At 47.1% G+C, this 16,321-nt stretch overlaps 4 protein-coding genes across 4 annotated transcripts; 1 reads left to right on the plus strand and 3 right to left on the minus strand.

Annotated features, from left to right (window-relative positions):
- Positions 1-481: 481 nt before the first annotated feature.
- Positions 482-11,889, minus strand: LOC117579701 (flocculation protein FLO11). Its single transcript, XM_034265692.1, has 6 exons — positions 11,632-11,889; positions 5,423-5,543; positions 4,108-4,423; positions 3,812-4,049; positions 3,588-3,750; positions 482-3,519 (listed from the first exon to the last, which is right to left on the minus strand). The coding sequence occupies exons 2-6, from the start codon at positions 5,507-5,509 to the stop codon at positions 877-879; spliced, it is 3,447 nt and encodes a 1,148-aa protein (XP_034121583.1). The 5' UTR covers positions 5,510-5,543; positions 11,632-11,889; the 3' UTR covers positions 482-876.
- Positions 11,890-12,035: 146 nt separating this feature from the next.
- Positions 12,036-12,557, minus strand: LOC117579443 (V-type proton ATPase subunit e 2). The gene has a single exon (XM_034265331.1). The coding sequence runs from the start codon at positions 12,423-12,425 to the stop codon at positions 12,168-12,170; it is 258 nt and encodes an 85-aa protein (XP_034121222.1). The 5' UTR covers positions 12,426-12,557; the 3' UTR covers positions 12,036-12,167.
- A 71-nt stretch (positions 12,558-12,628) lies between these two features.
- LOC117579442 (zinc finger matrin-type protein 2) lies at positions 12,629-13,403 on the plus strand. Its single transcript, XM_034265330.1, has 2 exons — positions 12,629-12,793; positions 12,856-13,403. The coding sequence occupies exons 1-2, from the start codon at positions 12,691-12,693 to the stop codon at positions 13,338-13,340; spliced, it is 588 nt and encodes a 195-aa protein (XP_034121221.1). The 5' UTR covers positions 12,629-12,690; the 3' UTR covers positions 13,341-13,403.
- Positions 13,404-13,408: 5 nt separating this feature from the next.
- On the minus strand, positions 13,409-15,644 carry LOC117579441 (phosphatidylserine lipase ABHD16A). Its single transcript, XM_034265329.1, has 6 exons — positions 15,398-15,644; positions 15,037-15,338; positions 14,832-14,983; positions 14,175-14,778; positions 13,850-14,117; positions 13,409-13,782 (listed from the first exon to the last, which is right to left on the minus strand). The coding sequence occupies exons 1-6, from the start codon at positions 15,521-15,523 to the stop codon at positions 13,672-13,674; spliced, it is 1,563 nt and encodes a 520-aa protein (XP_034121220.1). The 5' UTR covers positions 15,524-15,644; the 3' UTR covers positions 13,409-13,671.
- Between the last annotated feature and the right edge of the window lie 677 nt (positions 15,645-16,321).

A 16,321-nucleotide genomic window follows, 5' to 3' on the forward strand; every position in this document is an offset into this window, starting at 1 on the left:
TATTTGAGGCACACATTGTCGTCCACTTGAGTCGTCCATCTTTACAGTAATAACTGTAAACTGAAGACTTTGAGTGCCATACGCGGGAAATACTACGAAAATTGATCAAAATAAAGCAAATTCGCAATAAATCCGTGTGTTTGTGAGTGTGTAATCCATTTTATTCAATTATGATTTCAATATTCATTAATCCATAAGTTAGTTATTAAGGAAACATCGCTTTTATTATTGTACTACTTTCCCATGAATGGCTGGAAAGTGGAATTATTTTGTAGTTTATCTTCTGTCCGTGCTTACGGCTTGCATGTCATTCCCATTAAGCGCGATCGTTCATTTGGCGTTCATCTAGTCAAGAAAAGAAATATCAAACCCAATTGAAACCCAAACGTTAAATAATAAATTATTCACATTTAATAAATGGGGGAAAACTTATGCTACCGACTTACACAATCAGAAATCTAACATTAACATAAGAATCGCATTGAACTGAAAAATTAATATTTCTATTTAAATCGTAGCTTCGTATACAAACTAAATTATATTGATTCCACACTTAAACAAGGAATTTAATATAATAAATCTTAAATACTGAGGACTGGCAGACACGCACACACACAGAGATATCGCGTCGCCGAAGTATAACAGGAATTGTCATTCCAAAATTGTTCCAGCAGTCGAACAATTTTCGAACAAGATGTTGTTATTTTGCACGTTCCGCAATTAAAGAGATACACTTATGTTATATTCCCTACTTAGAGCTACAAATCGTGTGCAAAGACCCTACATATGTAAATTCTGCAAACCCTAATCGTAGGGCTTCCTTCTTGTAATCTCATCTTGAAGTTATTTGGCCGACTCTGTCCTTGCTCTCGATGATCATTTCTTGACTGTGACCTTGATGCCACCCTTGACGACCGCCTCTGCCGGCGGCTGCCCGAACCTACGGCTCTGGTTGAGGTGGATCTTGCGCCGTATATTGGCTGCTCCACTGCCCTCCCTCAATGCGGGGGAAGTCTCGCTCTGCCTGCTGCGCTGCGTTTCGAAGTCTTCGGTGGGTGGTTTGTAGGTGCGAATGCCCGAATTGGAGCGCACGGGCAGCAGGGTGACCAGCCGATGCACGCTCGGCTCTGCGGTGGTGGATGTGGGCTCCGCAAACTGTGAGATCTTCAGCAGTTCCTCGTACTTCAGCGGATCCACCACTTCCACCTCCGCCTCGCCGACCACTGGAATGGCAGCTCCCAGCACCTCCGAGGATCCATCGTCCATAAAACTGGACATTGGCTTAATGAATGGTTCTCGTTGTTCTATAAAGCTCACGCTCGATTCTTGGACTGGCAGTTCCGTAGTCGTTGTCCTCACTCTGGTCTCCTCCTTCGGTGGATGCTTCAGTTTGTTCTGCGAGAAGGGAGGAAACTTGTTGGGAACACTCGGCGTGATGCCCAGCTTGGAGGCCAGCGTGTCAAAGATCAGCGAAATGTCCTGTATGTTGCTGGCATTGTTGATGCGCGTCTTGATGTCGTTCAGTGTTAGGTTCTCCGACTTGTCAATGTCCTCCGATACCCATGCCTGCAGCGTCTTGTTGAAAATCTTTCGCATATTCGAATTGTGTCCGTAGTTCTGCGCCGAAGAGCTGTTGACAAACTGCCACTTGGAGTGCGAGGGAAATAGGTTCGAATCGTCCATCATTGTGGGTCGCTCGCTGGTCGTACGGATGCGATTTCTGTTGGAAATGCTAGTGACAGTTCTTGGCTCCTCTGTGGTTGTGGTGGCACTTGTTGTGGTGTCTATGGTGTCATTGGCCAGAATCTGGGATGGAGTATTGCGCTGCAGAATGTGCTCCTTCAGTTTTAAAAAGTTTGGCTTGGAGTGGTTCGCCGGCGGCTTTGGTGTCTCGATTTCATCTGGCTCTATTCTTGACTCTACGGTATCTATGTCCACCTGCTGCTCTGGCTCTGGTGTGGTGCTCCTGTTGGTTGCATTCCCCTCCTTGGGCAGGTTCAGCAGCTCCATGAAAAACTCTCCAATAGTGTCGGCCAGCACCGAATTGTCTGTCGGCTTCAGCGAGGGCAGAGCTGGCGCACTCGTGGGCCTGGGTGAGCTGCTGACCACGAACTTTACTGGAGCTGGTGTGCTGGTGTGATTGATCCTGTGCGTGGTTAGCTCAATGGGTGCCTGCTTTGTGGAGGTTTCCTGCTTCTGTGGCTTCTCCTGCTTGTCCGGTTTCTCCTGCTTCTTGGCTATGACACCGCCGCCCAAGTGCTCGAACCGCTCGTTGCTGGCATCGATGTTGAAGGGCAGCTTGTCGCCCGTTCCCAGCGTGGGATCGATCGGCTTGAATGGTGGAATAATCACGTCATCAATCAGCGGCACGGGCAGGGGATGCGGCTCGACCAGAGCTCCGCCCAGGCGCTCTATATTCTCAGTGCCTGGCATGAAGATCGGACTGCCAAAGTTGTGGTAGAAGAGCATATCCTGATCCTGCTGCTCCTGCCCTGCGCCCGGCAACTCCGGCATCTTTGGCTCGTTCATGCGCACTCCCTGATTCAGGAATCCCGCAATGGACATCGGTCCATACGGATCATCGATGTTCGATGGCGCCACAGCGGCTGTCGGCGGCGTGGGATTGTCACCTATAAATGGCAGCTCCAGCTCATCGATTCGCCTTTGCGGTATGTGATTCACAGTGGGCGTGGTTCCAGCACCACCAGGCAGCGTTTTTGTGGGAAAAGCGGGCGGCGGTCCAGCCATGAGCTCCGGCACTTCGCGGTGCATCGGTCGCCAGGGTTGCGTGTCCAGAATGGGGAATGTGGTGAAGAGATTCGCATCCAGCTTGGGCAGGGACATGCTGTGGGTGGGAGTGGGCGCTGTCACGGTGGGATAAGTGAATGTCGTGGTGCTGGGCAGTGTGGTGCTCGGTGGGGAAGGAGTTGTTGCGGGCGCCTTGGTGGTGGTGCTTCTTGTTGTTGTTGTTGTGGGTTTGGGTGTTGTGGTTGTTGTACTTGTTGTCGTGGTGCTCGTACTGCTACTAGTGCTCGTGCTCGTGGTTCGCTTCGTGCTCGTTGTTGTGGTTGTGGTTGGGGTTGTGGTTGTTGTTGGCCTCTTGGTCGCCTTGGTTGTGGTTGCTCTGGTGGAAGGCTGCTGCTGCTGCGGCACAATCGTTGTTAGCTTCTCAATGCCCGGCTTCTTGGGCTTCACCCGGAGGGAGTAAGGCGTAACTGCTATCGACTTGGGTGGCTGAGCGCTGCTGCTGATCTGATAGGCCCGTGTGGGCGGCAACTTCTTGCGCGCAATGTCCGCATCCGTTTTGGTTATCTCGAAGGAGCCCTCGAAGGAGCCCTGTATGACGGGCGCATTCTCCACATCGATTTCCGGCTCCTCATCCGCTGAGTGATTGCGAACGAGTGGATTGCGCGGCTTGGGTGTGGTGTTTCCCAGTGGCTTTGGATGCTGTGCCGGTGCAGGCGTTCCCTTCTTCATGAGCCGCTTCTCCAGCTGCGTCTGACTAGTGGGCACCGTTTGCTGCAAGTAATTAGCTGAGGATTAGTGGAGAACAGCGAAAGATCGGGGGGGGGGGGGTGTGTGCTTACAGCCTCCTTTAGGATTGCCGCTGCACGCATCACTTGCTCGTCCATGATCCGCTTGATCTCCACAGACTCCGTGTCCAGGCGCAGCGAGCGATAGAGTGACTTAGTGGCCGCTGTCTCCAAGAACAGAGACTCCTTGATGTACTCCTCCACGCTCAAAATATTCCTGCAGAGATCAAAAGGGGCTACAACCACAAAAAGTTAAGAATGGAGCATGATATACGTACTGCGGAAGTTTACGGACATCGAGGAACAGACGAAAGGAGACCTTGATCAGAGGACCATCGCCGAAGCCCCAGACATCGGTGCGCAGCGGCTGCAGGCCATTGTCCGTGAGAGATCGTTCCACAAAGCGCTTGTAAAAGTCAATCTTCTGCTTGTACGTGGTGGTGTGGTTGTACTTCAGACCCGTGGAGTACAGATCCCCCTTGGCAATGCGGAAGGAGCCCTCAAAGCCCAAGATAGCTGTGAGAAAGAAGCTCAATAAGGGGTTTCCCGGGGGGGGGGCATCTTCAATGCTTACGATCTTCCAGGGTGGCCTTGATGGAGCTAAAGTAGAATGCCAGACCCGCAATGGAGATCACCGCCAGCAGAACTATAAAAGCGGCCGTCGTGAGGATGATGGAGAATGATCGATTCTTTGGATACTGCGTCTGTGTCTTGGCCGAGAACGTGGATGGTGCTATGTTCCGGCCATCGCGCCAGATGCCCCACGTGTTGTATCCGTACTGGCTGTTGATGCTATGATCGTTCGTGTACGAGGGCTGCTTGTTCATGTGATAGTAGGCGCCCAGCTGCGATCTGCGCCCCAGCGTGTTCTGGTAGGTGTAGTCCGTGCTCTGGAGAAGATTGTTGGAGAAGATTGGCTGGCGTAAGTGTGTTTCGAAAGCATGTCAAAGCCATCGGCATTGCCAACCCAGACAGCCCATTGCCAATTGATCTCGATAGCTGCTAATTAGTTAATCATCCAGCGACGAGACAACTTTCTCAGCCCTTTGGCGACTTTCTTTCTTGGCTGCCAATCTGCCAGTCGCCAGTCTGAGAACTCATTCTCGGAAGTGAATCCGCGCATCTTTAAGCACTTCTAACGGTGCTCCCCACCTGACGCTCGGGCAGAAGACCGACCAAACACGACACTTGTCATGATTTGTTAATGTCCATGGCCACGATCTCGGGTGCATTTAATTAGCCTGGCCTGGGAGCACAAGTCATTGCACCTGGGGAGCTGCAACACCCAGCCCCTCTAGGGTAGAGTCTGATTGTTTCTTGATTACCATTTAACATTCATTAGCTGCAGGGCACTTCCTGAGTGGCCTCCCCTTCCACCTGTGCCCAGAACGCAACGCGTTCTCTTTTGGCCAAATTCTCCACTTGCCTCGGGGCCTCTTCTTCATTCTCTCTCTCTCTCCCCGCTCTCTCTGTGTGTGTGTGTGTGTGTGTGTGTCTCTTCTTTCGTGGCTGCTTCTGGCAGAGAAAGTCATTCACCTTTAGAACGTTGTTCCTCTGTCGCCGTTGCTGTTGCTATCTCTGTCGTGTTTGGCTCGCTGGCTGCCTATGCGGCTGGGCCAGGTTAGTCGCTGGTCTAGCAGCTGTTGGAGCGACTGTGGACTCTGGACTGGAGGAATGCAAACAGCCCGAGCCACAGCCAGATCCCAAACAAACAGTAAAGATGCACTCTGCGCTCCTAAGTATGTTGACTTTTGGAGCCCCCAAGTTGATGTAACATTTCTATTTACCAAAGAGATTCTAATTGCGACAAATTCCCCCTGGCATATGTTAATTATATTCCCAACCCCTAACAGTAATCCCTTTTGTGTTGCGTGTGATAAACGACTCACCATTTGCCGACATGTCTGCCCTCTGTATATATCACTCGCACCCGATAGGCTCTGGAAGTATTTCTTTGTTCCATAGACCGTGTCCATGGCTCCGGCTGTTATGTTGCTTCTGTGAGCTAATCTGAAAGATAATAATCAAAGTAAATCGGAATTTTTTTTTTTTGTATGGGTTTGTTTGCTGCTGCTTCACTTTCGTTGGACTTTGGGGGATTTGGATTTGCTTTCTTTTGAGCCCACTCTGGCTGGTGTGCTTCTCTCTCTCTCTCTCTCTCTCTCTCTCTCTCTGTCTTTCCGTGAAAATACTCGCCAATGGGCCAGCATGCCTAGGAACCGGCTAATCCTGTTTGGCCATGCCATTAGCCAAGCCAAAATTCTCACTTTTCGCAAAAGGAAAAGAACTAAACGAAACGAAACACTCCAACCGGTTTCCATTTGCATTTCCCGAACTCAAAGTCAAAGTCCTCGCCAGCACACGACTCCACATTGAAATCCCTTAATGAAGGAATGTCGCATGATATAAATTCCATAACTAATTGTGATGCCAGTCTGGGAACAGCGAACACCACTCAGGTGACCTGACCGACCAGCAGTCATAAAAAGCGAAAGCGCTATCCCACCACAAAAATCAGATTTAATTAGAGAATTCCCTGACACTTTGATACGCTTGCCGGCTGAGCCCTACAAATTCGGAATTTTCACTTCATATTTCCACCTTGCTTGCACTCTCCACAATAACAACAACTCGAAGAACAGCCCGCACCACAGCGAAGAAACCAGTTCTTCGGTTCAGCGGGAATGGCAATGAAGATGGTTAGGTTGATGCCTGACTCTGGAGCTGGAACTGAAGCTGGAGCTGGGGTACGCATGTACGATACACGCGTATTAATGCTCGTAATGCCACAATGTAGTACATGCGCAATCAAAGCAGAGTTCAGAGGAGAAACGTTGCGGTCAAAAAATAGTTTTCGGTGCGGCAAGTCATCGTTAGCGTTGAGAGACTCTCAAAGCGAAAAGTAAAATTTCTGTTTTATTTTTGGAATTTCCTAATGATGCTCGGGGTCGGGGTCGCAGAGAGAAATTAATAATCAATATATTAAATGTGGGCTTTGGGTTTGGTTTCCGCAACAAGTGTATGCCCGAATTAATTCCCAGTGGCACACTAAACTCCATTTATCGCTTGTAATATCTTGTGTACGGCTCTCCCATAGGCATAGCCCCATTAGAACCATTCTCTCGTATCTGCTGCCAGTCATTTCCCATTCAAATGGAACGGAAACACATTTGCCTAATAAAAATACCGCCAAAAGCGGGCTCCAAGTACCAGAAAAAGACGCCAAATTGCAGAACAGAACAGGCACAATTAGAGACCAAGCCAAAAAGGGAGGCACGGCGCACACACGTGTGCTGGTAGAGAGAGGGGAGATGTTCCAGTACGTTGTACATACGTACCCTACTGCTCCCATGACAGTTAGAACGCTTGGGGAGCCATGGCCATCGGCATCGCCACAGCAACAGCCACAGCCACAGCCATAGGCATCCCATCAGCGCTTGACCTAGATGCGCATGCGCGCAGCCGCTATGGGGAGCGGAGAGAGAGACAGAGCCAAAAGCCAAAACCAAAACCAAAACTGGTAACTGGTACGAGTACTCCACCCCTCTCTCTCCTTTGTCTGTGTGTTTGTGTATTCGAATGGAGAAAGAAAGAATAAATTGACTTACGTCTGAGCAGCGTGAAAAAAAATATAAAAAAAAACAACTTCACAAAAATAATAAAATAAAAGACAAAAATAACTGGCAGAGTGCCTTTTTCAACGTTAAGCATTAAGACGTCGTCTGTCCACGCATAAGTTGATTAAATTTCTCGCATTAGCCGATTTTCTCTATCGGTGAAATTGTTCAAGACATTGCAACGAAACGAGAGACAGGCAGAGGCAGACACACGGACCAAAAAAAAGTCAAAGAATGATTGATGAGAATTTGATCTGAACAGTGGCTGCAAAAACTGTCTGTCTGTCTAACGGAAGTCGGTCGACTGGCCGGGCCGGCCATTAACCCGTTTTGTGATCCAAAAATATACCCAAAATGTACAGATATCCATGTCCATTGTGTCCGAATGTTCGTTGGAATTTACCTCGAACGCATGTGAGCGATTTTCGGACAGATTAAGAAGAGTCGGCTGCACATCCACGACCACGACCACTTTCAATAATAATAGACGCCGACAAAGTGTCGAGGCCACGAAGAAAGTGAAAAGTGACAGGTGTGTGAGAGAGAGGCAGTGGCGGATGGGGCAGCAGAGGCATCGATGTCAATGGGATGCTTATCAGAAAGCACCGAAATGGAAAGTTCATTTCAAACTAGAAAATCGAAAATTGAATCATCCAAACAATGCAGGCCCCCCATCAAAAGGGCAACCCGTACGAATTCGTGTTTATTTATTTGTGTATTTTGTTGATTTATTTTTGAAAGTGATTGCAAATTGTCAGACCAGATCTGTTTTTATTGGTAGCTTCATTATTCAACATTTCGGATACCGCTAGCTCTTTCTTTGCTGCTGGATGTCATAAGTGTCATAAGGAACACAATGTGGAATGTTGCAAATTTATGCAATCTTCTTTTTGCCGGAAGAGAAAACTGATTAACGATAGACAATACCGATACCGATAGCGATAGCGATATCGATACTCCAAGCGAACAGGTGGGTGCCAATTGCAATTGCACAATGGATGAAGGAAGCATTTAATAAGTAACGTTCCACCAATTGTGTAATGAATTAATTGTTTAATAGCCACTAGAGGATGAATATGTATGCGTGGAGTGCTCTGCTCTCCATCTGTGCAACATTTGCAGTTTCATAACAGCTCTAACGGCGCCGCGCAGGCATATTACTGGAGCAGAACAACATTGTTGGCAAGAAGATACATACAAGAAGCAGAAGAACAATACGGAATACAAATGTACATGGAGTAATAAATTGCGTCACTCCTCTCTCCCAGCTCACCCTTTCCATTACGATTTGTGCGGAACCAAAAGTGCATTTCATTTTTTACGACAAAAGTAGGAGAAAAGTTGACAAGAAAAGAACCCACAGGCATAACATTAACAATAACACAGAACTGAAGGTGGCCCGGGGGGAAAGAGAGAGAGAGAGAGAGAGAGTATGGAGGCTCATCAGGCGTAGGGAGAGTGGATAGCAAAGAGCGCGGAGCGGCAGAGTCATTAAAAGCATTCACCGTTACTCTTTAACCGACGACCAAACTAATTAAAAACCAACAAATCTGCGGATGATTCTCCACCGCTCTTTCCCACACACGCTCCTCTCCGAAACCCTTTACGAGTATGTGTGTGTCTGTGCTCTCTGGAGCATAATTCGGGAACTTGATTACTCATTGTGGTAGTGCCTTCCCATACCCCCCTCATGGCAAGGTGTGCGGGCAGCAAAACAGGTTGACATATTGAACAGGGCGCTCTGCCCCTGCCCCCGCCCCTGCCTCCTTCGAGAATAGAATGACATGCAACTGAAAAGTCTGTGTGTAAAGTGTAAAGTCAGGGAGTGAAAACCGTTAGGCTGAGGTAACAGTATTAACAACAGTGCTAAATGCTTGGCGGGTGACTTGTCAGCGAAGCTGAGAATAAATTTCTGTAAGATACACCATAATTGATGGGAAACGTTTTTACGTGATAAAAAGAACTTCTTTAATAGGAAAGACTTGAAGAATCTAATTTTCTTTGGCCCTTAGTAACATATTCCTGCTAAACCAATTTTAAAGTCGATAATTACAAGATTATTTTAATTGAAATTTAAACTTTTGATTACCCCAATTTAATGGGGAAACCCCACAACCAGTTGCAGATAACTCTATTTAGTTTGAGTCCATGTCTAATGCAAATTGTCGCCGTGGCTGTGTCCGCTTCCTCTTAGTATGCATCGACGCACTCAACAGATAAGAACCCGAAATGCAATTAGTGCCGCGATTCCGCATGCGCGGCACGCACATCCCCCATACCCACTCCCATTCCCATTCCATTCTCCTGCATTGGACGTCTGTATTTCATGTTGCTGTGACTGTGTTGGGGGGGGGGGGGGGGGGGGGGGGGTTTTTATCCCGCACACTCTCCACTGCAATATCTATTCTCAAAAACTGTCCNTTACCGCAACGAACTCTTGCATTTGAGGTCGCTTTCCTCCACACTCTTCAGTCGACTCCGAGTGGTGGCTCGGCTCGACAGGCGAAACAAAAGATCAGCCCATTAGAGGCGATTTTACATCATTTGAATGCAATTTAATCGCAGCTTAGCGTTATGTTCTATTTCGCCGCGGCACCGAGACCAAGCCAGCTGCAGAGATCAATCTGATCGCTCAGCCAGCGTCTCCGACTCCGACTCTGTCTCTGTCTGTGATTCTCTCTACTTGTCTGTGTCTCTGTCATTTGGTGCTGTTTTGCCGCCGTCCAAGAATCGTGCGGCACAGATGATCAGTCAGCAAAGATGCCAATTTGGGCCAGGCCAGCACATCTTCATGATGATGAGGCTCGGATGAGGTTCTCTTGACCAATTTGCGATTCTCAACAGTTTCCCAGAGTCCCGCCAACGCTGACGGGGGATCAAAGTCGGCCCAGAAGTGGGCTCGGCCTGGGATTCAGATTCAGATTTAGATACAGGTTTGGGGTTGATACCGGGGCAGCCTCTTAACGAGCGAAAGTGTTTCATTAACTCGTAAATGAATAATTTGTGACAAGACAACGAAAACGAAATCAAAATAAACGCACACCAAAGCAATGCTCGTAAAAATGTACATAATTTTTCAATCTGAATCTGGTTTTTCGCATTTCTATTTCTCCGGTCTCTCGGGCCGTGCCGGGCCTCTGCTCTGCTCTGTCTTTGATCCACTTCCGACACACGAAAAATGAAAATTTTCATTGCCTCCTCAGTGAAATGAAGTGCAGGTGAAAATTACCCAAACACAAATACGAAAGAGAGAAAAATGTGCTTTGGTGACAGATGGACAGACAGGCGAGACACACAGATATGGGTGTGTTTTCGGTGTCTAGGATTTGGCAACCTGTCTTGGCCTTGTGCTGTGTCGCTCTCCAATCTGTCTGAGTCATTTGGCTCAGCTTCGGAGTGTTTTCGGGACTTTCACCGGCCAACTGCAGCAGTTATCAATGAGTCAGGAGGAGAAAGAGGTGGAGGGAGTGAATTTGCGTAAATTGTCGGTTATTATGAAGCAACCGCCCCGCCTATAAATTGGGTCAAACAAAGCAGCTTCTTCCTGTCAGCGAACAGAACACGAACACGAACACGAACATGTAAACGTTAGCACAAAAATCAATTTCCGGAGGCAAAACGCTTAGATCTTTAGATACTACGAGTACAACAATCTTCCGTCATTATGGGAGACGACATCGCCGCTTGTGGGATCACATAATGATGGTGTTCTCTGCCTCTGGCTGGCTCTGTGGCCAACGGCTCCGAACTGTCAATTGGCCCAGTTCATAAACGTGGTAATTGCGCGGTTAGCGACATATAAAGCACCAGCAGCAGACCAAAGCGGACAACAAAACGTTCTCCGGCTTTTGTTTCTGTTCTCTGGACATTCACCTGTACAGTGTACACTCTTTTGTTTCATTGTTCTTTACCCTTTTATTGGGTTGTATTTTATTTTCTGGTGCCAGTGGCCAACGTCGTAGGTGCTCTTTGCCTCTTTTGCTTTTTGCCGCCCTTTTTTTCGGGTGGAATCTTAATTTCTAATTTCTTTTATTGTCTGTCTGCATTGTGTTAAATGGAATTTCAACTGGTTTTGGCTCCCTGCCTTACCCTTACCCTGGATCCCAGCTCTGTGGCTGTGTCTGGGGCCCCTTTTATTGCCATTTTCATTTTAACATCCATAATTTTTGAGCTTCGCCAGCTCGTTTGTGCGCGATTATTGTGCTCTTGCCCGTGGGCCTTTGTACATTTCATCGTTTTCTACTTCTTACACTCTTTGGTCTTTGGTCTTTGGTTTTGGTTTGGCAGCAGCGGGGAAGCGTCTTCGTTTTGAGTAATGTAACCAGTTTTGTACCTTCAACTACTTTTTCTGGTTTAGTGCATGTGTCTAACTAGTTTATGAACCTCCACCTCGCTTGCAAGAGCGTAGGGAGAGCCTGCAGTGTGGGAACTCTGATAGTCCTGAGTGCAATCTTTCTCTCAATTAAGCTGCAAATACTTACAAAGATTTAATATCGTCCAAGGCAGCTGTGGAAGTGTGGTTCCATTTGATGGGTGCGCTGGTAGTAATTCCTGCAAGCTTTTTGTATTCAAAACTCAATCACAAATGTTGCACAGATTCCCTTGGGCCCTCGGCTATAGAATTGTGGTACTAATTTAACATTTATCGCTTGAGATATTCACGGTATTCTGGTCACAGCAACAGAACAAGCATTTCACGACAAACTGATCGCGCCCGTGACTGAAAGAAAACTAAAGATAGTCGCCCCAAAATCTCAGTCTTGCGGCCCCCAGAGTCAGTTGCGTCTGCGCAACAGGCAGCACTGCTTGCTCTCGCTCTCTCTCTCTCTCTTTCTTCACTCTCTCTTGTACATGGCAATGCTGCAGTGAGCGCGATAACAACGTATTTGAATTGTTATCGATATCAGATACAGATTTATTTTCAACATAATTTAAATACACTTTTTTAACATGACTGGGGTTTACTTTAGATAGGATTGCACTTTAAATACTGCTGATAGACTGGAGGATACACATTTTAGCCTTCTACGATTTTCATGTCCCACGACCTGCCAATCATGGCGACGACATCCCGCTTCAGCTTGGGTCCAATCAGTGGATTCATTTGAGCCATGTAGCAGCACAGCCAGAAGAGCCAGCAGCAGGAGGCCGTCAGCATAAGGATGCAGCGTATCAAATTCTGGTGCGGACCCTTTGGGGTCATAATGGGCATTCCAATACCCACAGCTCCCCAAAGCGCAGTGAAGAAGAGCACAGGAAAAAATGCTGCACCCATTGCTAAACACTAAAAGAATCCTTTTAATGCTCGGAAGATGAAGATTTCCTGGATTTACACGAGTTTTCTGTTTATATCCGTTTTATTTTCCAACTTGTGAAGGCGCTCGGCGAAAAATCAATAAACTGTCGATAGCCGATGAGCGAATATCGATACGTTTTCGTAGTACCGACACTCGATACATCGCACTTAGTAGGAACTCGCATCTCTATTTAAATTATTTACAATTTTTCTACTATATTAAGTAAAAATAAATAACTGCACCATGACGATGCGACCTGATGACCACCGCAGAAAATGGGACAAAAACGAATACGAGAAGCTTGCAGCCGAGCGCCTGCTGAACCAGGTGGCTCCCAAGGAAGAAGGTTAGTTGCGGTCTGGTCCTCACGAACAGAAACTCCTAAACAAAACTTTCCCCCTGGTGTAGAGCCTGTGCAGCGGGAGAACCTGAAACGTCGCGACTATAAGGTGGATCTGGACAGTAAATTGGGCAAGAGCGTTGTGATAAACAAGAATACACCGACCTCGCAATCTGGTGGCTACTACTGCAATGTGTGCGACTGCGTTGTTAAAGACTCGATCAACTTCCTGGATCACATCAATGGAAAGAAGCACCAGCGCAATCTGGGCATGTCCATGAAGGTGGAGCGCAGCACCGTTGACCAGGTGAAGGAGCGCTTCCAGCAGAACAAAAAGAAAATGGAGGAAAAGCAAAAAGACTACGAGCTGGACAAGAGATTGCGCGAGGCCAAGGAGGAGGAGGAACGCTACAAGGAGCACAGAAAGGAGAAGAGGAAAGAACGCAAGCGCAAGGCCGATGACAGCGGTGACCTGGCCTCCGGTGGAATACCTGATGATATGGCTGCCATTATGGGCTTCTCCGGCTTCGGTGGCTCGAAGAAGAACTCGTAGGCTTTATCAAATATTTTTTGTTTTAGGTGCATAAGTGAAATAGAAAGAACGCTCACCAACGAACGAGATCCGTGTTTAGCTTGTGACATTTATTTCGTTTATATAGTACGTATAAGACGGGACAGTTTAACACCATTTCTATGTTTTTTGTGTGTATTAATGTTGCATGTTCTGTTGTACAACAGCTTCCCGGCTGTTCCCCAGTTATGAATAATTTATTAAGCAGTCGCAAATGCAAAAAGAGCTAAAACCATTTCACTATATCTAAGCATACTGCCACACCACAATCGAATACATTTTAAGTTAGAGAGAGACTGTGATTATGATGGGCCTAGGTGAATACGAATCCCTGCTCGGTGGGTATGTCCCACGGCATGGTGAAGAATTCCCCCGGCAACTGTGTGCAGTGTGTGGAGTTGTAATCACGTAAATGTTTGCGCAGCTAAAATGGAAAGAATATTATTATACCCACTCGTAGATAAGGGAAGGGCAGACAAGGAGAAACATACCAAAAATACAGCCATGTTGTTGCGCACCTCCTCGGAGTACTCGGCTCCAATCAGCATGGGGAATGACTTGCCCTCATCTGAGGCATAAGTAATAAGGCGCGACATGCTCAGCTTTTCCTCGGATGCCGGGATGCTGTACGGCTCTAGGGGCTTCGACAGCAGACCCTGGAGACGAGTAAGCTGTGGTTCGCCAAAGATCTTTGGATAGCGATGCTTCAGCACAGACAAAACCAGGAAGTTGCCGCGATTCGTTTCAATGCGGTTGTCCCTAGACAAGCGTGAAAGTGTTATAAATATAAATAGAATACAAATGCACCCATCTTACTCGGCGATAATTTCATCCTCAGTGCGTCGAATGAACGAAATGGGTCCGTTGAACTGATCGGCCAACTCGGCGTTGTTTAGATTGCAATAATTGCGTATGGCCGTCTTGACAATGCCGGCCACCTGGGAGGGCATGCGAGGTACAGCCAAATAGAGGACATCATCGAATGTGGCGTCCAGGACAACTCCCTTGGCATCTGGATAAATCGATGCGGCATACAATGCGCTAAAGCCTCCGATGCTCCAGCCATAAAATATAATATCCTCCACAGCGAATCCCAAGTGATGAATAGCAAATTGCACCACGGAATCGATGGCATTCTTGTCCTGATGCGGGTATGGCGTGCCCGAGCTGCCAGCAAATCCAGGATGGTTCCAGCCCAGAACCGAGTATTTGAGGGCCACCGGAGTGCCCATTATGCCGACTTCGTAGAATCCCGCATTTCCCTCGGAGCAAATGATCAGAGTCTTGCCATTGCCCACGTTGTCAATGCGATTATCGATGAACAGAGTGTCCAGTTCATTCGAGTCGATTGTCTTAATCTTATAGCGGATGCCATTGTCGTCTTCGACAAGTTTGGCGCGTCCTGAGATCAGCATTGGTCCTGCAATACACCCAAAGTTATAAACAGTCGGACATTAAGACAGTATTACATACGCATAAACTTCTGCAACAGCTTGACTGAGCCCGGATAGATCATGGGCAGTCCGAAGGTGTTGATGGCCAGGTAGGCAATCAGCTCACACGGCAGTGTGGCGAAGCGTAGCGGCTCCCGTCGGCTGGCAGTAACCACGGGCTTCTTGGTATCCCTAAATGGGGAAAGTTACGCTGCGAATCATTTGTAAGGATCTGGTCTCCTCACCCTATCAGGGACTTCACATCGAAGTCCACAGGCCACGAGCTGAACTCAATGTCGAAGCGGCGCAGCTCACCGCTGGTCTTGTTAGCCCGCGCCTCCTCCAAGGCTTTCATCATGTTCGAGTAGACCCGCGACTGTTTGCGGCCCATGCCCCGCATGACCAGCGATATAATCACAATCAGGCCCACGCTGGTTGTGATCTTGGCCAGCGTCGGCATCGAATCGGCAACAAAGTACCCGCGACGGTACAGGAATGTGACAATCAATGGCGACGTGTAGTAGCCCACCGACCACATAACCGATAGCTGGAATGAGTTAACATCTAGACCCCATATGCTGCATTCGTTTTGGTTGGTACACTCACCGTGGAGAGAATTTGTTCACCGAACTTTTCAACAGCTCCAGCCTCGTACACCTTGCGCTGTGGCTCGGGCACTCCCCTGTACTCCATGTACAGGGTGGGCCCGAATATGTAGCTGAGGAACGTCATTTTGTGGCTTGCTATATATTTTCTTGTCGCGTCTGCAAATAATGTTTTACTTTACTTTATTTTTTTTTTATTTTAATTAATGTGAAAGCTATTCCAGGGTTTCGCACTTTTAAGTCATCAGATGTTACGACGTTGAAAACCAGGGCAGGGTAGTCTCAAACAGGTGCTGGAACCAATTTAGTGTGTCATCTTGAAAACTAGTAAGAAATACATCGACAGACTCCACAACCACGAAAATAATTTAGCCTTAAGTCTATTAGACAATAGCCTAACAGTAAGAAGACTGAAAAGATACCACATTCTCGATATCCCTGATAGATAAATTTAACAAACTAAAAAGATGTTATATATAATAGCAGGGCTCATTGGAAAACTGCTATTTCTGTTAATTGAATATTAATTATACAATTTACTTATTGTTTAAAAACAGATTGTAAATATAAAGAGAGAGAAAAAAAAAAAAAAAAAAAAAAAAAAAAAAATCTTGCTGTTCATAAATTTCTGGCGCGCTCCAGCGTTGGAACCAGCTCCTATCACCAGCCACTATCAACGTCGTTAGTTTCGTCGGCAAAATTGAGCTTATTGCGGGAATGTATATATGCGATATGATGATCAAATCGTCAATACCATCAAACACACAAACAGTGTTCCAGTGGTCGATAGTTTGCATTTATGCAGGCTGCACTTATCGATGTTTAGTTGCTCGAATGTTAACTCATTTTTTTAATAAACTTTTTAATTTGCGGATAAAATACTAGTCGTGTGGCAAGTATTCGATTCGTAACTTACAAAAATTGT

This window comes from Drosophila guanche, unplaced genomic scaffold (genome assembly GCF_900245975.1).
Source record: "Drosophila guanche unplaced genomic scaffold, DGUA_6, whole genome shotgun sequence".
Taxonomy (NCBI): domain Eukaryota; kingdom Metazoa; phylum Arthropoda; class Insecta; order Diptera; family Drosophilidae; genus Drosophila; species Drosophila guanche.

Bases quoted from the DNA above. Each gene is read 5' to 3' on its own strand.
- LOC117579441 (XM_034265329.1), bottom strand. From the start codon at position 15,523: ATGACGTTCCTCAGCTACATATTCGGGCCCACCCTGTACATGGAGTAC. The intron at 15,339-15,397 runs GTGAGTGTACCA...AACTCATTCCAG, and splicing joins GTGAACAAATTCTCTCCACG to CTATCGGTTATGTGGTCGGT. The intron at 14,779-14,831 runs GTATGTAATACT...GGTGTATTGCAG, and splicing joins GCTGTTGCAGAAGTTTATGC to GACCAATGCTGATCTCAGGA.
- LOC117579442 (XM_034265330.1), top strand. From the start codon at position 12,691: ATGACGATGCGACCTGATGACCACCGCAGAAAATGGGACAAAAACGAA. The intron at 12,794-12,855 runs GTTAGTTGCGGT...CCCCTGGTGTAG, and splicing joins GGTGGCTCCCAAGGAAGAAG to AGCCTGTGCAGCGGGAGAAC.
- LOC117579701 (XM_034265692.1), bottom strand. From the start codon at position 5,509: ATGGACACGGTCTATGGAACAAAGAAATACTTCCAGAGCCTATCGGGT. The intron at 4,424-5,422 runs GTGAGTCGTTTA...AATCTTCTCCAG, and splicing joins GGCAGACATGTCGGCAAATG to AGCACGGACTACACCTACCA. The intron at 3,751-3,811 runs GTACGTATATCA...TGATCTCTGCAG, and splicing joins GATGTCCGTAAACTTCCGCA to GAATATTTTGAGCGTGGAGG.
- LOC117579443 (XM_034265331.1), bottom strand. From the start codon at position 12,425: ATGGGTGCAGCATTTTTTCCTGTGCTCTTCTTCACTGCGCTTTGGGGA.